At 43.8% G+C, this 24,697-nt stretch overlaps 1 protein-coding gene across 1 annotated transcript in view; it reads left to right on the top strand.

Moving 5' to 3' along the window:
- The window catches only part of IARS2 (isoleucyl-tRNA synthetase 2, mitochondrial), an 88,614-nt gene that overhangs the window by 59,182 nt on the left and 4,735 nt on the right, over positions 1-24,697 (top strand). Inside the window, exons 13-19 of the mRNA XM_040351420.1 lie at positions 3,701-3,803; positions 6,595-6,691; positions 11,433-11,541; positions 15,146-15,248; positions 20,123-20,248; positions 22,619-22,750; positions 23,404-23,510. Coding sequence (XP_040207354.1) covers positions 3,701-3,803; positions 6,595-6,691; positions 11,433-11,541; positions 15,146-15,248; positions 20,123-20,248; positions 22,619-22,750; positions 23,404-23,510 — 777 coding nt within the window. The remainder of the gene's footprint in view (positions 1-3,700; positions 3,804-6,594; positions 6,692-11,432; positions 11,542-15,145; positions 15,249-20,122; positions 20,249-22,618; positions 22,751-23,403; positions 23,511-24,697) is intronic.

The following is a 24,697-nucleotide window of genomic DNA, read 5'->3' as shown; positions in this document are numbered from 1 at the left end:
GCCAAGGTAGCCGTCCAGGAGACCTACGGCCGGCTGGTACCGGGTCCCCAAAGTCCGGGAGATTAGGCGCAAAAAGGTGACTCGAGAAAAAGCAGAGGGGGGCATTTTCAGCACCACAAAATGTGCTGAAAAACTCGGCTTTTACTCTAGTATATACGGTAATTTTTCAGATATAAGCTGCGCTACCTATCTGCATTATTTGGTCACTTTGCAGTTTCTCTCCTGTTAAAAATAATCAGAGCACAACAGATAGTTCATACTTTCTCATCCTTTCTGCCTCTGGTCCGGAATGTTAAATTGAGTTGCCATGGGATTTGATTTTGTTGTTGTGTTTTAAGAAGTTTCATGCATTGGGCGTTAGCTGTCTTTGTGAATGTGAACCTGTTTGTGCACTCGCAGAATGGTGTAAAAGTGCAAGAATGCAGAGGAATTTGTGTGCCTGCCCACGTAGGACACCTCTCCCCATATTACTTGCACTTTCTATGCTGGTTGTCTGGCAAAGTCACTTACATTTTATATGATTTCCGACAATTTTTTTTTTGTTTCTTTTTATTTTTAGTACCCAGCAATTAAATCTGGGCCAGTAATCATGGTTAATGATTAAGGGTTTAGCAAATATTTGTCAGCTATTTGTGCTGTGAATTGCATTACGTTTTCAGAGAATATGCGATATAAATGAAGGGAATAAGCATTTGCGTGTGATGAGCGAGTTTTATGGTAGGCAAGGGTTGTTCAGTTAATGGATAATGCAGATACAACATCTGAATGGAGCAGAAAACGACATTTACAGCGAGTATTGTCTTTGAGACTCTATTAACTTTTATCATAGTATTAACGCCTTTTAAAATACAGTATGTTTGCAAGCACCCTCTTGTTGCCTACCATTATATTTGAGCTGTCTCCAGAAGTCTGGGGATGTTTTTGTTGTTACCCTTTAAAGCAGTCACTCTGCTTTTCTACTAAAAACTGACCACACTAAGCAGGAGAGCACGCCCGTGGTCAGTTCTCTAGCTATGCGTTGAACTCGGCCTGCTCTCATCCAGTAATCAGACTTGTCCTGGCACCCCCACTGCACAGCCATTCACTGGGAAGATCAGTGTGCTTTTGCTTATACTTCTCCCCACAGCTCTTATGCAGCTGAGAACAGAGGGCATGTGATCACTTATTAAAAAGGGGGGGGGGGGGAAGGTATTTATAATGGTTTTTTTTTTTTTTATATTTTTTTACATCTATACAAAAATGTTTTTTGCCTTTTTTTTTTTTTTTTTTTTTTTTTTTTTTTTTTTTAAACTGAATGGGTAGTTTTACAAAATGTAAGCCTGGCATATATGGCTCGATTCTCTCATGGAATCAATTCCCCCTTCTACTCTAACAGTGTGGACAAAGGAATCTCCATTGCCAGCTATTGTATTCAGGTAGCTGCAGGAAAAAGATGCAGTCACTGTTCAGTCAATAATTTTCCACCAGATTCAGGTGATTTTTAAGTCCACTTTTGTGGAGTCAATTTGGTCATCTATGGACCTTAAAGTGGTTGTTAAGCCACCCTAACAAGTATGCACCATCCGCACTGTCTCCTTATTTAGTGCCCCTCTGTGGGTGATTTATAAAAAAAAAATGCTGTAAATACCTCCTCGCCACCGGCCATGTGATAGCTGATCTCTGCTCTTACATGAGGTATTTACAGCATTTTTTTTCTATAAATCGCACACGGGAGGAGACATTGCACAAGGAGAAAGCACAGATAGTGCATACAAATGACAGTTTTGAGCAACAGGAGTCGAGGGGGCGGCACTGTCACAAGCTGGGAGGGGGGAGGAGGACACAAGCACACAGGAGACAGAAAGCAGAACTGCGAATGACGGAGGCACATAAACTGACCACAGTGTCAGGGCTCTTGGGCCCGATACACTGTGGTCAGTTTACATGGGGGTGGGCAGAAACTGTCCGGATCAGCCAGGTTTTTTAGGTGTTACAGGCGGCCAAATGACACAGGACAAGCACTGTGTCGTATAACATGCTTTAAAGGAGCAGGATTCTTTTTTTTTTTTTTCGGGGGGGGGGGGGGGGGGGCATTTAACAAACACTTTAATTTTTGGCAGACAACTCAGCCAAACTGAGATCAGGTGCAAAAAGGTGACTCCAGTATAAGCCGAGGGGGGGCATTTTCAGCACCAAAAAATGTGCTGAAAAACTTGGCTTATACGGAAGTATACACGGTTAGCACTGTCTGATTTACTCTGCTCTTTGATAATTCGCCCAGTTCTGTCAAGAGATTGCTGACTCCACAATTGGCTCGGTTTTCCTCATTGCCCTGTCCTTAGAATGATCTCATTACTGGTCACCCTTTCCCCTCCACAGTTTATCAGTGCAGAGACAGACAATCATTGCTTGGGCGTGTTATATTATGTTTATTCTGTGCTATCTGCATTGATCTGCTTTTGTTCCATGGTCTTCCAAAGGTGAAGTTTGTCTTTATGATGACTAGATGGTGTTCACAAGAATAAACTGACCTTGTAATTACTTGACTAGTTTAAACTGACATGTGTGCTGAAACCTGATAATACAGAGCTTTGTTTAGGTGTGTGATGTCTGTTCTGCTTTTTGGATGCACAGGAACCTAAAAATAAGAACCAAAAAAGCAATTGTGTCCTGCCCCTTTCTGAGAGTTTATAAAGGAACCAGAAGACAAACTCAGAATTGCTGGATTTTTTTTTTTTTTTTGGCTTATAACTTTTGCATCTCCACATTGCCCATAAATGAAAAGCATGTTGGCACTGTCTTTTTAGGTATGCACATATACTACCAGATTTCCAGTCTATTTCCATCATACAGACCATCATAACCCTAACAGGAGTATGGTCAAAGCTTTTTTTACCATACTCCTATGGATCACTGGAGTGCAGTGCGTTCCGCACGCCTGTGACCTGTTTTTAGTCAACAGAGGGCGAAAGTCCGTTGTCGGCTGACGTCACTCAGCTGGTCCAGGCTAGGGAAAGTCAGGATCCATCCAGGTATTTGGATCGGCAACTGGCTCAGCCTCACATTTGCGCTGCTGGGAAACTGAGCCAGCTGCTCCCTCCCCTCTCAAGCCCAATGCTCTAGTGAGCACTGGAGTTGTAGAGCAGAGAGCTGGTGACTTTGCTCTCTGCTCAGTGCTGAGGGGAGAACTGAGTGATCAGCGATGTTTGATCGCTTGGTTCTCAGTGCAGAGGTGGGACAGATGCAGCATTGGATCAATGCTGCATCCACCTAGGTGAATATAAGGCGTGTTTTTAAAAAAAATAAGCCCCACACTTCTCTTTTTTAAATAGATCTAAAGCTGACCTGTAAAATTTCAAATGATCTAAAACATGTAAATGTTATCTCGGAAGTTATTTTCAGTATTTTCTATATCTGTAGTTTCCATTAAAATAATACAGTAATCACTTTTTAAAAATTTCAGAGAGGAAGTGAGGAGAAATCTCCCCAAAGAACACATACAAAACTTGAAAGGTGCTCTAATCTGTCTCTGTTTTATGAAAAACGAAAAAGTTTTGGTTACAAAGTTACTGTAAATAAATTGCTATAAATGTTTTGGTTTCTTTAGAAAATCCTGTTAATGCCAATAGAAGTAATGGTTGTAAAATGTGTTAATAAATGGCATAAGTGACATACCTTTTCTGTACATCAAGATGCTCTATCTTATTTTTCCTTTCTATAGGCACAGCATTGGGCATATCATTAAACTGGTGGAGCAGCATGGTAGTGATGTATGGTGGACACACCCTATAGAAGAATTACTTCCAAAAACCGTGCTCAAACAGGTATCCTCACTGCCGGGGTAAACCTCATCAAGTACCCACATTTCTAGTGCCTGACTGTAAAGTGACAGATGTAAACAATGGTAGCTGGTCTGGTTTTTGTGGCGGGTTGTGCACAAGGATCAGGTATATTCCTGATCAGGAGGGTTTCTGTGTAACCTGCCAGCTTACTATATTTGTGAATTAATTCACTGCAAGGACTACAGTTTTAATTTATCATATTTGGTAATATGACCAGATTAAAAGAGAACTATTAAATAGGGTTTTTTCCATTTATGGCCCAGTTCACACTGATGCTGTGCGGAATTTGCAACAAATTCTGTGTGGTTTACACACCACACACATTCACTCATTTTCAATTCTATTATTTTAATATTATTATTTTTTTAAACTCTTTTGGCAAAGGTCGTTTGTCTGTTACTTTTACTTATACACACGTGAATTCACTGGAATATTAGTAAACACCCGGCCGAGGGTGCAACACTTATTCACTCAAAAAAAATTCTTAAAGGTTTTTTTTCAAATTTTCCTTTATTTTACTTACTGTGTGGTACACATTTCACGGTCACACCTCATAATTTTCGGGTACACACATAGTTAAAGGCTACCTTGCGGTTGCCTCTCCCATTAGAACAGCGCCAACCTACACCTCCCTCCTTTCGGCCTTGACCGCTCTGTTTCAGAGACCTATTGCTAAAAATTCTATGGACACGGATTTCTCCACCTGTGGGGCCTCCTTTATCCTCCTTTATCCTAAACATCCTAAGAAGGTGCTTGACATGTTGAATGTTATTCTAACTATTTGAATTTATCTGAAGGCTGTAGCTTTGATAGTCTGATTCACTGTTTGTTCCCCATTTTTGTTCAGGCTGCATTTCAGTCCAGTATTTCTAGTTGGATCAGTCGGCTAATTTCTGAGACCTATGGTATCACAGGAAAGTGTCCTCCTTTCCTAATCAAGGCCCATTTTGCAAGGGGTGCAGTGGCGTCACTAGGGTTGGTGTCACCTGGTGCAGTAAAATATGGTGTCACACCCCCCCCCCCCCCAATAACCGTTTCCAAATATTTTTTACCCTACTGTTTTCTCTCTGTTCTCCTTTCTTCCCCTTTCTCTCTCTCCCTATCCATCTTTCTTGTTCGTTCTATCCTTTCTTCTTTCTCTCCATTTTTCTTTGTCCCCTCCCCCCACCTCTCTTTCTCCAGGACCGGAATTCACATCTCAGGAGCCTATAGGCCAGGGGCGTACCTAGAGCATTTGGCACCCGTGGCTCTCCACAACTGCACCTCTGGACCCCTTTACATTACACAGCTGCCTGCACCTCTTTACATTACACAGCCTCCTGCACCACTGGACCCCTTTACATTACATAGCCCCCTGCACCTCTGGACCCTTTTACACTACACAGCGCTCTGCACCCCTTTACATTACACCGCACCCTGCACCTCTGGACCCCTTTACATTACACAGCACCCTGCACTTCTGGACCTCTTTACATTACACAGCCCCCTGCATCACTGGACCCCTTTAAAATTACACAGTACCCTGCATCACTGCACCCCTTTACATTACACAGAACCCTGCACCTCTGGACCCTTTTACATTATACAGCCCCCACAGCTCTGGACCCCCTGCATGTTACACAGACCCCCTTCAGTTCACACCCCCTTCAGTGCAGACACCCCCTCAGTGCAGACCCCCCCTCTCAGTGAAACCACCCCCCCTCCCCATTCAGTACCTCAGATCATCACAGCGACGGTCACGGCACATGGACAGAAGGTCCCCTTGGCCCCTCCCCCTCTGTACACACAAACAGAGAGGAGGGGGGGTGGCTTCACTCGGCTGTGCCTGTGTGCCGAGCACCGCTAACAGCTCGTGGCTGTGAGAGGAGGGGATGGATGGTGCCACGGTGTCACCCCGCAACCCCCCCTCCTCTTGTACCGCGGCGCTCGGCATTCGGCACTGCCTGCCTAAATGTCACTCCGATTCCGCAGCGCTCAGCACTGTCATTGCTGCAGTCACGGGGGGGGGGCGGCCTAACACCCCCCACTGTGCCCGCCCCCGACTTAGTACGCCTCTGGCTGGGCATGTCAGCTAAAAAAAAAAAAAAAAAAATCCTCAATGTCGGGATGGTGTCACCCCTCTAGTGGGTGTCACCCGGGTGCGGACCGCACCTCCCGCACCCCCCTAGAAACGCCTCTGAAGGGGTGTCACTGCCTCCTGGGCTATTCAGCATCAATCTTCTGTTTGGCTGCTACCTGTTCTTTTCTTCACGTTTACTGCAAAGTTCTACCAGGTGGACTGTGGAAAACAGTTTTGGGAAAAAGTTAATGCAGATGATTTTGTAGTGTGGATTTCCCCCATGGTCTCTTTTGGGGGTTTTGGGGATGTTGACCTTGTTGCCTTGGGGCGTGTTAGCCTCATGTTTAATAATTTTGGACATCCCATGACCAAAAGTATTCATGGTCACGAATATGAAGTGTTCTGTGATGTACGATAAGGAAATTAGGATTTTAAATTTTACCTGTAAAAATCCTTTTCTTGGAGTACATCACAGGACACCAAGATCACTCCCTTCTTGTCTTTTCCTCATTGCTTGCTACAAATCTGAGGCTGAGCTGAGAGGGTTATGCTTGTGAGGGAATTCTTGCCTTTTTATGGCCAGTGTCGATTCACCTGAAGGTGGCAGTATAGCCCAAGTAGTCATAATTATGAAGCCCTCTGTGTCCTGTGATGTACACCAAGAAAAAGATTTTACAGGTAAACCAATAATCCTAATTTTACATATTTTACCAGGCAGGTAGCAGCGTTGAAGTGTTGGAGTATGAGCCTGGACGGGATGTTTTGGACATTTGGTTCGACAGTGGAACATCATGGGCTCATGTGTTGGAAGGTATGCGATTCCTATAATCAGGACAAGACAAACGCCAAGAGCCAAGTATTTGAAAACAGCAAGTGTTGTGTGGTTGAAAGTTTGATTTGTGATAATCGGGGTGTGTAGATGTGTTCAAAAATGTGTGTTTCTGGGTGTCATTGTACAAAGATATTTTACAGACATTGTTCCACTATTCCAACACTGTCATCTACTGAGAAAAATAAACCTTGTTTATTGGAACAGAACTGAAGCTGTTTAAGCAACCAATCAGATTCCATTTTCAGTTTCTGAGGGAACAAAATGCTAAAGCAGAACCCCACTTTGTTAAAACCTCTAACAGGCAAGGTTTTTAGGACAAAAGTCCCCATGGGTCCCTTCTGTCATAAATACTTCTCCCTGGCTGGCAGTGGTAATGTACACCGAGCCATGCTTGTGCAGCTCAGAGTGCACGTTCATGGGACTGACATCATTGATGTCACTCCCATCATTGTGGCCTGGCCATTCAAGAAGCTGAACAGAGCAAACCTGGAAGATCAGGAGAAGATACAAGTCCCTGAACATTGACAACAAAGTGCTGGAGGACTTCGTTTGACAGCTCTTTCATAATGTGCTAATATGCTGTGCATACTAGAACTTAATGGCATAAACCTCCCTGGGGCCCATGAAAAAACAAAACCAGAGTTTATTTCCCCTTTTAAATCATTTTTTTTTATTATATTTGGTCTTCTGTCAGTGCACTCATGCAGGGCTCTGAGGTTGGTAGTATTGGACTGCGGAATTCACTAGCAAGAAGCATTTACTCCCTATAGCCTTCGAGGGACAACATATCATTCGGTCTCTGTTGGATGCTACCATTAAGTATTCTGCGGGGGGTAAGAGTTCCCACCTTCCCCAGTGGAAGAAGCCTAAAGGGCAGGCCTGCAAGTCTTTTATTACGTCCTAGAAGAACCCCTTTCACTTCACACTTTCAAAGCTGAGTTACTTTCCCTGCCTGTTTCTCATTTCCAGTCTTCCATGTCTCATCAGTGCCTGGGCAGTTTCCATTATGTGTATACCTGGCTATTGAAACAAGGAGTCATTGCCCCAATCCCTGCTATGGAATGTTTTCAGGGGTTGTACTCCAAATTCTCTCATTTTTTTCCTACTTCTTACCATGATTCATGTTACCCAAATGCACTGGCTCATGTAATAAGCGCAGCAGTGAGCCCGCAGCAGCATTTTCCAGTATAAGTTTCAGAAGTTACTCATGTATAAATCGCAGCAAGACTGCTAACATAAATCTAAGGTGACATTGGAGTGTACCGGTACCCATTTCAGTATTAATGGACTGTCTGCAGTTTTTATTTTAATTTTTTTTATAATTCTAATAGGTCACAAGTTGATTTCACTTGTCTGGGGTTGTTGTATGTGTGTGTATATATATATATATATATATATATATATATATATATATATATATATATATATATATATTGTATATTAGTAATTACATCATTGTTTAATTGGTATTTTTGTGAAGCTTTCTGACCCCTGGGATTGTTCCTTTGTTAGTAACTTTAGAAAATATTAGATGTCCGCCCCCAGGTTGTAAAACCTAGCCCTTGCTGAAGACTGTGCTGAGCCAATCAGCATGTAAGTAAACATTGTTACTCTGTTTGCTTAATTTTTAACAGGGCAATTGGTGCTTTACAACATCCATATCTGCTCACATTTTAATGCTGACCCACAGATTTAAAGCAAACAAAAGCTTTAGATTATGCCCGAGATCACCTATTCACCCGACTGATCTTATTTTATATAAATCTGTTGCCTTTTCAGGTAGAAACTATGGTACAGTTGGCACAAGGATGCTGTAACCGGGCAAGCTTTAGTTTGACTGATGTGAAACTGCAGTTCTGGGCAGAGTTGACCCACCTTACACTTCTAGTTCAACGGTAGCTGGAGATGCTATATACAATATTTGCTTTTTTTTTTTTTTTTTTTAAGTGTATTTTGTGCGTGTACTTGAGAGAGGAGCCGGACTGCAGGAGTTGGGAGTAGGCAGGCCTCCCCCAGAGGCAATCTGCCACCTTTCTCCATGCCCCGGGTGGCAATGGTGGGTGCGTGAGGGGGTCCTCCCACACAGCCCGCCCTACCTGCTCCGCTTTGAAGCCCAACGGGGCAGAGGGACTCGCCATAAGGGAGTGAGAGGATTAGCCCACTCAACCTGCCCCTTTAGTCCTTCGCCTCTCTTTTTAGAGACCGCGTGGTCAAAGTGCGTGCATGTTTACCCAATTTCGAGTGCGTGTAAGTGTGGTGGTTTTTGTGGGAGGGTGGTGGGCGTACTAAGCGCAGGCTTACCTCGCATAGCACACCCACCGGGAGCCGGGCTGAGACCACCAAACTCAATTCACATGTAGCCGAGACCAGGATCCGAACCCCTAGCTGCAGAGGTGAATGGCTTGTCAGCGCAGTGCCAATCGCGTTGAGCCACCACAGCTCCTGTGTGTAATTATTATTCAATTAGATTGGGTTTTTATAGTGTGACAGTGAAAAGAAAGACAGGAATTGTCAAGGGCAAGGAAAATTTAATTGTCTCCAGTCTAAAAGAGCTGAAATTCGGATAAGCTGAAGTCCGTTCACAGATCTCTTTTGCCTCCCTGCACTTAACGTGGAACTTTAGGCCCCTTTCACACAGACGGATAGAATGGTGCTTTTTGCTGTGGATTCTCAAGTTATCTACCGCAGCTAAAAGCACACAATGCTTTCCTATGGCCCCATTCACACACTGCGTTTAGCTGCGGTTTCGTTACATGCGGTTATGTACAAATAGAAAAAATAAAATTGACTGTGTGTCCAGGAACGATTTGGCGCAGCTATCTACACATAACTGCAGGTAATCGCAGTGCACTGTTTCAGCTGCGTTTGGTATCAATCATGAGGGGGAACTCCACGCCAAATTTTAAATAAAAAAAAACGGCATGGGTTTCCCCTCCAAGAGCATACCAGGCCCTTGGGTCTGGTATGGATTTAAAGAGGAACCCCTATGCCGAAAAAACTGTGTGGCGGTCCCCCCAAAAGCCATACTAGTCCCTTATCCGAGCACACAGCCCAGCCGGTCAGGAAAGGGGGTGGGGACGAGCAAACCCCCCCCCCCCCTCTTGAACCATACCAGGACGCATGCCCTCAACATGAGGGTGAGTGCTTTGGGGCAGGGGGGGCACCCTGTCCCCATGTTGATGAGGGCAAGGGCCTCTTCCCGACAACCCTGGCCGTTGATTTCAGGGTCTGTGGGCGGGCTTATCGGAATCCCGGCCCCCCACCCTATGTGAATGAGTATTGGGTTCATCGTAGCCATACCCAGGTTTTTAAAGTAATTTATTAGGCAGCTCTGGTGGTCTTCCGACTTCTCAGTTTTCTGGTTCTTTCTGCCTTCTGCCAGGCTCCTCCGCCATCTTCCAGCTCTTTTACTAGCGGTGGCCCGGTCTTCTCCCGACTTCGGGGGTCTTCTTCTGACTTCTCCTGCTCTCCGGTTCTTTCTGCCTTCTGCTGTGCTCCTCCGCCATCATCCTCCAGCTCTTTTACTAGCGGCGGCCCAGTCTTCTGCATCGTCTTCTTCCTTCTCTTCTGATGTTAACTCAACGATCTCTCCAGCTGTAATGCCGTGTGCGCGGTGCACAACGATTTATATAGGCCTCTTATTACGTTGCAGTCCCATCATGCTCCGGGTGGTGACGACATAAGGGGTGGGGTCACCAGGTGATATCACCCGGTGACCACGCCCCGTGCCTTTATAAATTGTTGCGCACCCGGCATTACAACAGGAGGAAGCGTTGTGTCAACATCAAAGAAGAGAAGAGGGAAGAAGATTACGTTGAAGACCGGGCCGCCACTAGTAAAAGAGCTGGAAGAACATAGCGGAGGAGCCCGGCAGAAGGACAACGGAGAGCGGGAGGAGACGATGGAGAAGACCGGGCCGCCGCTAGTAAAAGAGCTGGAAGAAGATAGCGGAGTAGCCCGGCAGAAGGGAGAAGAACCGAAGAGCGCGGAGACGACACCGGAGAGCAGTGTTTTTTTACACTTTTTCCTCCAGGTGAATGCGTAGGGGTACGATGTACCCCATACTCATTCACATAGGGTGGGGGGCCGGGATCTGGGGGCCCTTTTATTAAAGAGGCTCCTGGATTCCGATAAGCCTCCCACCCGCAGACCCCGACAACCAACAGCCAGGGTTGTCGGGAAGAGGCCCTTGTCCTCATCAACATGGGGACAGGGTGCTTTGGGGTGAGGGCGCTCACCTGTAATCCAAAGCACTTGTATATCAAAGTGAATTTCCCCGTAAGAAATAATGAAAACTCAAATAATTCGTTCCACAACCATTTATTCATAAATCCTTCAGTTTATAGTCCATATTAAAAGATTATAGCAATGTGATAAGTTGTGTAACCATAAAATGTCCATCCACAAATGGAAGCCTCCACAAGGGGATTAGAAGAAAAATCCAGCAGGAACTACAGAGTATAAAAGAGAAGAGAGGCGCCTCTAAGTGTAGCAATATGTTGCTAAATGTTGTATCTTCATTAAATGTAACCATATTGCTACACTTGGAGGCTCCTCTCTTCTCTTTTATACTCAGATGTGACATGACAAAACGCTCTCAAACCAAGGTTTAACTGTATAGGACTTTAAGTTAGAAGTCTAGTTGTGAGTCAAATTTTTCTGTCCTCTATGTATGAGGTTGTTTCCATTTGAAAGGTTCAACCTGTGCACTTTGTTGCAGATGCAGAGCAGAGAGCAGATGTGTATATTGAAGGCAAGGACCAGCTCGGAGGATGGTTTCAGTCTTCTCTCCTCACCAGTGTGGCTTCCAGGAACAAAGCACCATATAAGTAAGTACCAGAGTTTCTATTCTAACATTCCATCTGTGTTTTATCTATTTGAAAATGCAGCAAGTACAGAAAAAAAGTGTGTTAATTCTGTCAGAAATGTTAAGGCCCCATACACACGAGAAGCAATTACAAACCCCTCTAAACTCACGTTTTCAAAGGCAAAAACCGGCGTTTAAAACGCCCGTTTTTGCCGTGAATTGCGCAGCGTTTTGCCGCGATTAGCGGGGTTTTACCGTGTTTGCGGCTGTCAGCGCTTATCTCAAAGACATTGTAGACCCTCCCAAAGTTTAAAACGCAAAAATGAAACGCTTCTGAACCCAAAATTTTGCATCTGAAAAAACAGACATAAACCCAACTGCTTTAAAACGCCAAAAAACGTGATTGTGTGCATGGACACATAGGATAACATTAAATGCCTCTGAACTCGAGTTTAGCAGCGTCTCGTGTGCATGGGGCCTTTAGTTATGTTTATGTTTTAGATATGTTTGTTTATTTTTCTTTTTTTCTAAACTGATCATGCACTTTTTTTGCTTTGACCAATATTCTGTGTACAATCAATAGAATAAAAGTCCCGCTCTCTTGCAGAGCTGAATCTAGAGTTGCACACTGATCAGTAATGCTGAGCCTGGTAGTACCACAAGCACAGCGTTACTGAACTCCCTGCCCAACTTTTCAGTGACACAAAACCTGTTAACAGAGCATGTTCAGGCTTTCACACTGAAGAGACAGCAATGGCTGTTTCGGGTCACTTTGCAGGCGCTATTTTTAGTGTCATAGCGCCTGCAAAGCGCCCCAGTGTGAAAGGGGTCTAAGGCTTTAAGACTGGTAGGCATTAGTATCATTCATTGTATAAAATAGGTAGTTTTATTAGATTTCATTAACAACCCATCCCATGCTTTTTTTTTTTTTTTTTTTAACCTTTAGTTTTTCTGTCATTCCCTTTGCTCTAAGTTATATTCTATCCTTGTGCAAACAAATGACATTAATAATCTATTTTTGCTGTTTGACCTTTGCTCTTTGGTCTTCTGTACAAAAACAACCTTTACAGAAGTGCAGGCCAAGGTTTGTGTACATTGGGGTGCTATCGTTTCTTTTATTACTTTATGCCCTATAGTGCTAAACGGCTAAAATGTGGTTACCAAGTATAACTCAGTGACCGGGAAATAAATGTTTGTTTGCTGGGAAGCAATTGTCAATGAATTCCTGGATTACTTCTTGTATTGGATGGTGTGGAGTAGATGAGGAAATATAGAATTTGCACCTTACTATACTTTATCACAGGATGTTGTATTCACTAATGGTTGTGTGTGAAACAAAGTGTTTAATAGAGCATGATGTGTGTACTGTGTATTATGGTATGTGCTTATAAAGCCGGCCATAGATTATCCCGCAGAGCTATTGTGTTCTCCTGCTAGCGGCTATATCCGCTGTTATTAATCGCATGTTAAAAATTCAACATGCTGGTTGTACCCAAGTTAATCAATGGATTGACTTGGGTACAATCAGCCTGCCCATAGATGGATTGAATCTGGGCTGGTCCCTGCTGAACTGGCAAAGATTCGATTTATGGCTGGCTTAAAGGGTCACTCAATTATTTTAATTTTTTTTTCTTTAAAATAACAAACATGTCATACTTACCTCCACTGTGCAGTTCGTTTTGCACAGAGTGGCCCCGATCCACGTCTTCTGGGGTCCCTTGGCGGCTGTCTCTGGTCCTCCCCACAAGAACTCATCACATTCATGCGAGAGAGCTCACATGGTGATGAGTCCTTGCGGGCGCGCTCCTGTGATACAGCGAACGGCCATAGCCGCTCACTGTATCACTCGACCTCGGCGCGCTGCGTCACTGGATATGATTGACAGTAGCGCCAGCCAATGGCTGCGCTGCTCTCCATCCGCTCTAGCCAATCAGCGGCCAGGCTGAGCGGCGAAGAGGATCTCGGGACCGAGCGCGGGACTTTCGAGGGGTCAGGTAAGTCGGGGGGGGGGGGGGGGGGGGCTTAATCATCAGATGTTTTTTCACCTTAATGCATAGATTGCATTAAGGTGAATTTTTTTTTCCTTTACAACTCCTTTAAGACAATGCCTGCCCCTTATATGAACATGAATATTTTGCCAACAAGATTCTGCATGCCTGTGGAAAGATCAGTTTGATTCTGTATATCAAGCCAAAAAACTTTTTTTCTCCTTTTGGCTAGAATGGGGAAAGATTATTAGGATTATAACCCCCATCAGATTTTAGGCCTTATACACTTGCTAATGCAAGGGCTGTGTTTGGCCCCCAAGGGATGTATCAGTATTCTGTGTATCCCTGTGCAGGCAGAGTCCCATTCATTTTAATTGGAACACAGCCGCTACTCCCAATTTGACAGCAGCGTGTATGCGGTGCATGGCCCCGATTGCACACTGGATGCATTTGGGACCGTGCACTTGCACGGCTGTCAAATTGGAAGAAGCGGCTGTGTCTGTGCAGCTGCTGCATCCCAATTAAAATTAATAGGACTGTCTGTGAAGCCTTGTTTGGTCAAATGCAGCCCCTGCACAGCATACGAATTCGAACCCTTTCTCATTTTATCAAAAAGTATTAGACCCCCTTCACACTGGGGCTTTTTCAGGTGCTTTAGCGCTAAAAAAAGCGCCTGAAAGAAGCCTCATCTGCAATCCCAATGTGAAAGCCCGAGTTCTGTCACACTGAGGCGGTGTGCTGGCAAGGCATCTTCTTTGCAGCGCTTCAGAAGCGGTGAATACACCGCTCCTAAAGCGCCCCTTCCCATTGAAATCAGTGGAAAGCGCCTTGGCAACGGTGCTTTGTGGGCACTTTTAACCCTTTATCCGGCCACTAGCGCTCAAATAACGCCAGTAAAGCATTACAAGTTTTACCAGCGTTTTTTCAGGTGCTGGCAGTGTGAAAGGGCTCTTAAAGTTTTAGCTTACACTTTAGAGCCCTTTCACACTGCCAGCGCCCAAAAAATGCTGGTAAAGTGCCACTAAAACTAGCGCACTTTACCAGCATTGTTCGGGCGCTAGCAGGGTACTTTTTACCCCCGCTAGTGGCCGAATAAAGGGTTAAAAAAAGCCCACAAAATGGCGCTTTGCAGGTGCTTCACATTGATTTCAGTGGGAAGGGGCGCTTTAGGAGCTGTGTATTCACCACTCCTAGAGCGCTGCAAAGAAGCTGCTTGCAGGACTTTTTTGACGCCCTGCCAGTGCAGCGCCTCAGTGTGAAAGCACTCGTGCTTTGACACTGGAATTGCAGATGAGGCTCCTTTTTAGGCTCTTTACAGTGTGAAAGGGGTCCTAAAGTGGATGATGCATTCTATGCATTAAGATAAAACACCTTCTGTGTTCAGCAACCCCCCCTAATAGTTACCTGACCTCTGCAGAGGCCTTTTGCAGGTGGTATCAACCCTTTTTCGGCCACTAGCGGGGGGTTTAAACCGCACCGCTAGCGGCCGAATACTGCCGCAATTCCGACTGTATAGTGCCGCCAAAAATAGCGGCGCTTTACCGCCACCGCACCTCCCGCCCCAGTGTGAAAGGGGCCTAACTCTTGATTAAATAAAACTTGTGACGTGCGCTGTCATTCTGTCTTTGTGTCTTTTAGGAATGTGATAGTCCATGGATTCGTTCTGTCTGAAACAGGAGACAAAATGTCTAAATCCGTTGGAAATGTGGTGGACCCAGATGTCGTCATAAATGGGGGGCAGGTAAGATGGTTACTGTGGTATCTTTATCAATAAGAATTATTATACGTTACTCAAACAAACATCTTTTTTTTGTAAATATTGGAACCCTGTAATAAAAATATCTATATTACACAATAGAATTGTTCTTCCTATATATCTTTATTGCTACCACTAGGGTTGAGCTGATGCAGAATATTTTCACGAGTACTGTATTTGTGAAAATGCTCCGATACCCGAAACCGATACCTTTGCGGTGCGATTTGACCCTGTAGGGCTCAAATCGCACGGCAAAGAATCGTATACGATCCCACAACGCTCCTGTGTGAACCCAAGTTTGCCATAGTGATTTCAGCCTGGGTTCACACAGGAACAGTGCGGGAAATCGCATGGTATTCAGACAGAAATCGCACCGCATTCCTGTTCAAATCGCATGCAATTCTTTACAGTGTGATTTGAGCCCTTTTATTTTTGAATGGACTCAAATCGCACCTCCAAAGGTATCGGTACTCAGTATCGGCTAGTACTTGACCGAACGGATCGGTACTTGCCAGTAAAAGAAAACAGTATCGGTTTCTCCCTAGCCACCATCTTAATACTGTGCAAAATATCATTGGCTTCTGTACAACTAGCACAAATTGTTATCGCTTTGCTAAGCGTTCGCCACACTTTGCCCAGGTTCACACTGCTGCGGCTTTGAAATCTCGCCACTTCAGCACGATTTCAAAGCCACATATCGGTGCGATTTGCACTGCTGATTTCATTGCAGGTGGTGACTTCATTTAACCATGCAAGTCGCTATGAAATCGGAAAAAAGTAGTGCAGGAAACTTTTTCATAATCACTGACACATGAGTTGCAGCAATATGAACGGTTCCATTACTGGTAGTGTGCAACTTTTTGTGCGACTTGGAACTGTCAAATCGCATGACAAATGGCACTGGTGTGAACGTGGGCTTAGAGGTCTATTTAGAACAACAACAAAAAATTGCTGTGCTAATGGCTGAGCGTAAACGCGAAAGTCACAAATAATACCCATATTTGTAATATATATGAAATGTCATTTTCTACTTGTAGCCTTTTGCAGGACTAATGTAAGATTCACCAACAGAGGAAATGGTCTTAACCACTTGCTTACTGGGCACATATACCCCCTTCCTGCCCAGGCGAAATTTCAGCTTCCGGCACTGCGTCGCTTTAACTGACAATTGCGCGGTCGTGCGACGTGGCTCCCAAACAAAATTGGCGTCCTTTTTTCCCCACAAATAGAGCTTTCTTTTGGTGGTATTTGATCATCTCTGCGGTTTTATTTTTTTGCGCTTTAAACAAAAATAGAGCGACAGATTTGACAAAAAAAATCAATATTTTTAACTTTTCCTATGATATCCCATTTAAAAAAAAAACATTTCTCAGTTTAGGCCGATACGTATTCTTCTACATAGTTTTGGTAAAAAAAAATCACAATAAGCGTATAGTGATTGGTTTGCGCAAAAGTTATAGCGCCTACAAAATAGGGGATAGAATTATGACACTTTTTTTATTAATTGTTTTTTTACTAGTTATGGCGGCGATCTGTGATTTTTATTGGGACTGCGACATTATGGTGGACACATCGGACACTTTTGACACATTTTTGGTACCATTCACATTTATACAGCAATCAGTGCTATAAATATGCATTGATTACTGTATAAATGTGACTGGTAGGGAAGGGGTTAACACTAGGGGGCGAGGAAGGGGTTAAATGTGTTCCCTAGGAGTGATTCTTACTATGGAGGGAGGGGACTGACTGGGGGAGGTGACCCATGCTGTGTCCCTATGTACAAGGGACACAGATCGATCTCCTCTCGCCCTAACAGGACGTGGAGCTCTGTGTTTACACACACAGTTCCACGTCCTTGGCTGTGTAACGGCCGGTCGCGGGTACCTGGCGGACATCGCAGCCGCCGGGCACGTGCATAGGCACCTCAGTGGCCGGAGGAGCCGAGGACGTCAATAGACGTCCTCCCGGCATTGTAGAGCCACTTTGTGGCCGTCAAAATACAATGGCCTGGATACGAAGAGCTTAACCATGCACTACCCATCACCATCCGCTTAGAGGAAAACCATCAGGCATTTAGGAAAAAACTAAAGACCCACCTCTTCTGAAAGACCGGTACGACGCTGGATTCCAAGCGCCTTGAGGCGATTAAGTTCGCATTTGCTGCGCTATACAAGTCACTCACTCACTCTTAAAGATGGAGTAGGGCTAAAGCTCTTTTTAGTAGGTGTTCACACCTGAGGAACAATTTCTCTCCAAAAAGTAGCAGCCGAGGATCAGCTTGTGTCTTAGGTGATATGCAAGGAGAAAAGTGTGTACAGTATTGTGTGTAAATTAATAAAGTGACTCAAGCTCTGATGTGAATTTTCAAAAAATAGAAGTAGAAGATAAACAAATGATTAAAGCCGCAACTCAAAAAATGTCTTCTGACAAAATTGAATAGATATGTGAAATTGCGCCAAAAATCAACCTTCTAATGTGAAACACAATTAATAAAATCCAGCACATGAAAAAAAAACAATGGTCACATATGCAATGCAATAAACCACTGATTGTGCAAAATATATTAAGATATCAAAGAAAATATATAAAAACTTCCACAAAAACTGGTGGAGATGAGTTTGCCTGGTAGTATGTATTCACTGAAGAGATCCCTGCTATATGGATAAAGTCCTGTTAGTGTTTTTAATCACTGGAGAGATCCCTGCTGTTTGAATAAAGTCTGTTTAAAGACCGATTTAGTAAGGACTTCAGGTGTTTCCACATTAGTTCCTATTCTCGGATTGCCTTATGTACCATAGCTCTCAAACAAACCAGAGCTAGTAAAACACAGCGCAATATGCTAGTGCTGGTTATAATGCCTGAGATGTAAATATAATAACTCACATTCAGTCAAATAGAATCAGTGCATAAACACGATCAGATACAATAATAAGCTTCTCACTCTGTATCTCCTGGGTGTCGTCGCTAGGCTCCTCCCTGACGCGTTGCGTCACTTGTCACATGACCTTTTCATTGTGTGTAAAGTACAGTTCAAATTTAGTGGAATTTTTCTACCATAAAATGTGTTTCAGGGGCACAGAGGGTCCCTGTTCATCAGATCTTGGTGCAGCTGAAAGACATGTGTACTAGACTAGTGGTAATGGAAGTCTGCAGGAAAATAAAACTGAAAGGATTGATCCAGACATGGGTTTAACAGAGATGAGCTTGGGCGTCTTCCAAAACTCATCTCTGTCCAAACATCAAAATCTTGTGTTTATTTTATTTTTTAACTGCATACTGGGTCATTGCCCAAACCGCAGCACACTTAAAGGGGTTGTAAAGGTACAATTTTTTTTCCCTAAATAGCTTCCTTTACCTTAGTGCAGTCCTCCCTCACTTACCTCATCCTTCCATTTTGCTTTTAAATGTCCTTATTTCTTCTGAGAAATCCTCACTTCCTGTTCTTCTGTCTGTAACTCCACACAGTAATGCAAGGCTTTCTCCCTGGTGTGGAGTGTCGTGCTCGCCCCCTCCCGTGGACTACAGGAGAGTCAGGACGCTCTCTACATTGCAGATGGAGAAAGGAGCTGTGTGTTGGTGGGCATCCTGACTCTCCTGTGGAGGGGGCGAGCACGACACTCCACACCAGGGAGAAAGCCTTGCATTACTGTGTGGAGTTACAGACAGTTACAAAACCAACTGTGCAGTTGGTTTTGCACAGAGCAGGCCAGATCCTCCTTTTCTTGGGTTCCTCTTCTGTGATCCTGGCCCCTCCCTCCTGTTGAGTGCCCCCACAGCACGCAGCTTGCTATAGGGGCACCCGAGCCGAGTCACAGCTCCCTGTGTCCATTCAGACACCGAGCCCCAACCCGGCCCCATCCCCTCTCCTGATTGGCTAGCTGACTTTGACAGCAGCAGCAGCCAATTGCACCGCTGCTGTGACTCAGCCAATCAGGAGGGAGAATCTCGGACAGCTAAGACACTCAGTGACGCTGGACAGAGATGGAGCTGGGGTGGCTGCATTAAGATTGAAAAAAAATATAAAAAAGCTGCTATAATGTAGCAGTTGTTGTAGTGTTTGTTTTTTTTGTAAGAGCTGTTGGGGATCCATAATTGTTGTTTCCTGTCCAAGCTGGACTCTAAAGCAGCACGAAGGGTCGGTTCACACCACACCAAGTCCACTGTGTTTTTTATTTTATTTATTTATGCATCATCAACCCATGGTAAGTAGGTTATATGGTCTCCAATGGTATAGTTCACACCAGGGCATTCCAGAAAAGTAGAACATGCTGCATTTTTCCTGGACTGTACTGGAACGCATCAAAAATGCATTGAAATGCACTGAACCCCGGTACAGTGAAAAAAAAATTGGATAAAAAGAAAAAAGGCATCTGGAAACTTATCAAAAATGAACCAAAAACTTGTTAAAAAAAACCTGCATTTAGAAACTTATCCGGAACACATATGGAGTGCCTTTTTGTGGTGTGAACCAGCCCTTAATCCACACATTTAACTTTCCCAAAAGAAGCTTGTGTTACAAGAAACAGGAAGTGGGCTGGAGAAGATATTTACTGGCAGCAAAAAAAAAATTTACTATCCAAAGTCAAAACAACAAGGCCAGAAGATTTAATAGATGGAAAGATGAAAAAATGACTGAAGGTCCACTTTAAAGTGTATTCTGTAAAGGTGAACTAATACTGCCCCCTGGCCCTTGAAAGGACTACTGCAGCAGGGTGCTGTGATGTTCTGGAATGCAAAATATAAGCAGATCAAACTTCAGCTTTAATCCAACATATCACTTGTGATTATTTATGATTTTATAAATACATATTTTCATAACGTGTCACTAAAGAGTGCTATTGCTTTCTTTACCCCAGGACAAAACAAAGGAGCCGGCCTATGGAGCTGATGTCCTACGCTGGTGGGTAGCGGAGTCCAATGTCTTTACTGAAGTTCTCATTGGGCCTACAGTACTGAATTCAGCACGGGAGGATATCAGTAAGGTAAGTCTGGATGTTTCTGTGATGTTTGAGAGCCGGCGCAGTTTACAGCTGCAATCATTCTATGGAAAAAAAGCTTGGAGCACTTAAAGTAGACGTAAACTGTGAATAAACAATTGTTTGCTTGAGCTCTGTAACCAAAACATAAAAAAAAATCAAATACTGTTTTCACTTTTTTTTCCATACGGTTTAATCTCTGTGCTGCTGATCTCCAAATGCCTATTTGCAGCCGTTTCTGTGTATGGGTGAATGACATATTATTACAGGGTGGGTTTCGTGAGGGTGACAACCATGCCATGCTTGCATAATGTGTTGAAACATTTGTAGTTTCCATCGAAAGCCTGTGTGACAGGGTGACAATGCAGGATAACAATTGAGAGACGGGGTTTAGAGAGTTGTCATCCTATAACAGGAAGTGATAAAATGAGAATCTACATGGCAGGATTACCAGGTAATATTTAAATGAATGCTTCAGATTTCAAAACATTGTATTTATTTATAAGAGTTAACATGGATCATGCCAGATTATATGTGATTTTTAGAGAATGGGTTTATATATGCTTTAAAGTAGGGTTGCAACGATACCGTTTAATTACATTATTTAAACTGCCCACTAGATGGCGCTATTGCCTCTCTCTCCATCTCCATCTCCATCTCCATCTCTATCTCTATCTCCCTCTCCCTCCCTCTCCCTCCAAATGCTTGGTATCTGCACTAGCAGAGATGCCGGTATCGGTACATCCCTACTTTAAAGAAAAAAGTATGTCTGTGAAAGTTCTCCTTTATCCAAGTCATGGTAGCTAGTAGTTGTTGGCATTCAGCTGGCTTTGTTCAGTAATATTGAAGATGTTTTCGCACTCCTCCAGTCGTTTTCTCAGCTGATAAATATTTCCTGTGCTTTGTCCTAGCAGGGAAAAATCAACAAGTTTGGTTCAATGCTCCCTCACCAGCCACACATACTCGGCTTTACTTCCTGCTGTGTTCAAATGCTGGAAATGAGGAAAGGAAACCCTGTGCAAGCTCCATGTTTTAGTATACAGAGCTTACACAGGGCTCACCCTATCCCTATGCAGTAATGCTGGGTCATGCACCAGTGTTGTCACATAGAGTAAGTCATATGACTCCACTCCCAGCAGCTAGATGAAAGGATGGTAAAAAAAACATTAACACAGTATTTATTTTTTGGTACTTTAGAGTGTTTGTAAATGGTATTTTTTTTTTTATAATATATTAGGTATGCTGTCAGCCAGGAGGAGAGCGGCGAGCAGTCACGTGAGCGCTGGGAGATGTTCTGAAATAAGTTAGAAAGAGGCATGTTTTTTATACAGCACTGGGGGGGACAGGAAAGCTGCGGATGACGGAGGCACGTAAACTGACCACGGTGTCAGGGCTCAGCAGCCACTATTAACTGTGGTCAGTTTACAGGGGGGAGGGCAGAACCAGGCAGGGTCAGCCAGGTATTTTAAGTGATACAGGGGGCCAAATTGCACAGCACTTGCACTGTGCTGTATAACCTGCTCTAACCACCCTGGCGGTATGATTATGTCAGATTTTTAAATCTCAAAGCAGTAGATTGTTTTGCATAGGAATATTGCGTTTTATATTGCAGGCCTGTAATTCTTAGGAATAACTCACTTAAATCTGTCCAAGCAAGAGTCTAGTAGACATCCCGGGTATGACGACATTTGAAAGACAAAATCATAATATATAATATAATAACTATAAATATAAAAAATAATAAAATAAATTTCCCCACAATTCATTATCGCTCAATTCTGCAAGTGTTCTAATTTACTATCACGGTTTTCTAGCTGGTCTAAAACAACTTTTGACATAAAGGGACACTTTTTGGTTGCTATGGACAATCTACAGTTTCCTGTCAGAAAGAACAGTATATAAAATTACATGCAGGGCACTGGGCAAAGCATTAGGGATAAAAGGGATGTGAAGTAATTTCATACAGTAATATAATCTGTAAAATTACAGTGTACTGTATGTGTTATGATTTTTGTACTTTTTGAATTTGCCGCTGGGCTCCACCCCCTCGCATGGAACAGAGCCTGGCACACAGAGGTCTTGGGTGGAGGACACAGCCCGCAGACACAGCGGGGGGGGAAATCGTAGGATCCTGGGGACAAGGTAAGTAACCTGAACCGGGATTCTGAGATTCAATCCTGAGTGTGGCTCGGGGTTACCTCTAATGGGACTGATATTTAATCCTGAGCCACACTCGGGATTACCGCCAGGGAGGTTAAGGGAACAGGATCCATTATTTATTTATTTATTTATTTTAATAATTACAAACACTTCAACCTTACTGTTGGAGAGACAAGTGCATCCTCTAGCTTCACCTCTTGTGTATCTTTTTTTCAGCTGCGGAACACACTGCGCTTCATGTTGGGTAACCTGTCTGAGTTCAGCCCAGAAACGGACTCCGTGCCCGGCCCAGAGATGTACATCGTAGATCAGTACATGCTGCATATGCTACAGGACTACGCCAGCAAGGTAATGATGGTGAAGACCAGCTGTTGGCATGGCATTATAGGACTTACAGATCTCAGATGCTGAAGGGCTGCTTATTACGTTAAATAAGCGCAATGATTGATTTTATTAAAGTGACCCTATTAAGGGTGCTAAGAAAATGATAGAGGCACCAACCTGAAAGGGGTATTGTCCGCACTCCTCCATCAGCTAAAACGTTACTCTGTAGCAGAGCTCCCAATCTGATGTGATTGTTCAGGCTGGTTGACTATCCTCTCCCCTTGCTGGCTGCTTGGGTTCATCTGGCTGATACCTAGTCGCTGCCGGACAGATTGGCAACGTTACAGACGGACTGACCAATCGGGTGTGTACAATACCACTTTCTTCACAGCGTAATGTGTTTTATTGTGTTGACCCTCGGAGAGGGTCCCTTTAAAGCAAACCTGTCATGACAAAAATACATAAGCTGCCATTGCTGACCCGCTACAACTACTAGTCGCCTAGGTGTCATAGAATACAGATCTACTACTTAGAAAGCACAGAAGCCAGAGTATACAACGGGGCAGCTGTGATTTTTTAGTAGTGGCAGACATTTTTGCCATGACAGGTTTTCTTTTTTATGTTGACCTGTATTAATGCATTGTTTGCAGTGTTTTTAATATACTGTATATCTCCAGGTAACAGAGGCCTATAAGAATTACGAGTTTGGAAAAGTTATTCGTCTGCTGGAGGCCCTGATCACCAGAGACCTGTCAAGCTTCTACTTCAGTATAATAAAAGACAGGTAGAACTATGTGTCCTGCTTGGCTGTGTGTATAATATATATTATTTGTGTATCGATGGGTCCTGACATGGTGTCCAGATCAACTGATGGACGGGCATAACTGATACTTTATGTCCAGGTTGTGGCAGCAGGCTGGGCAATTTATTGACATGCAGCAAGACAAACATCACTAGACTGTATTCAGCATGTGACAAGAAAAGACAGCCCGAGACCAGCAAGCCATTCAGGATAATAGCAATGAACCAACATTGGGGTGGCATGCATTCGGTGTGATGACTCCAAAGTAACACAATTGGAAATGATTATCAGCTTAACCACTTCAATACCGGGCATTTTCACCCCCTTCCTGCCCAGACCAATTTTTAGTTTTCAGTGCTGTCGCACTTTGAATGACAATTGCGCGGTCATGTGACGTGGCTCCCAAACACAAATAGAGCTTTCTTTTGGTGGTATTTGATCACCTCTGCGGTTTTTATTTTTTGCGCTATAAACAAAAGAAGAGCGACAATTTTGAAAAAAAAAACACTATCTTTTACTTTCTGATTTAATAAATATTATAATTTTTTTTTTTTTTTTTACTTTTTTCCTCAGTTTAGACCGATACGTATTCTTCTTCATATTTTTGGTAAAAATAATTGCAATAAGCCTATTTGATCGGTTTGCGCAAAAGTTCTAGCATCTACAAAATAGGAAATAGAATTATGGCATTTTTATTTATTTATATATTTTTTACTAGTAATGGCGGCGATCTGCGATTTTTATTGTGACCGTGACATTGCGGCGGGCATATCGGACACATTTTTGGGGCCATTCATATTTATACAGCGATTATTGCTATAAAACTGCACTGATTACTGTGTAAATGTGACTGACAGGGAAGGGGTTAACACTAGGGGGCGAGGAAGGGGTTAATATGTTCCCTAAGGTGTGTTCTAACTGTAAGGGGGAGGGCACTCACAAGGGGAGGAGACCGATGTGTGTTCCTCTGTACTGGGAACACCGCTGACAGGACATGGATCTGTGTGTTTACACACACAGATCCATGGTCCTGTCGTAATTAAGGGCAATTGCGGGTGCCCGGCGGACATTGCGGCCGCCGAGGACGCGCACCGGGTCCCGAGCAATGCGGTGGGGGTGCGCGCGCCTCCTTGCCGCCCGGGAATGCAAGGACGTCCACTCTGAAGGAG

The sequence above is a fragment of the Rana temporaria genome, chromosome 4 (assembly GCF_905171775.1).
Source record: "Rana temporaria chromosome 4, aRanTem1.1, whole genome shotgun sequence".
NCBI lineage: Eukaryota > Metazoa > Chordata > Amphibia > Anura > Ranidae > Rana > Rana temporaria.
The sequence above is the reverse complement of the archived record's forward strand: the minus strand, read 5'-3'. Positions and strand labels throughout refer to the sequence as shown.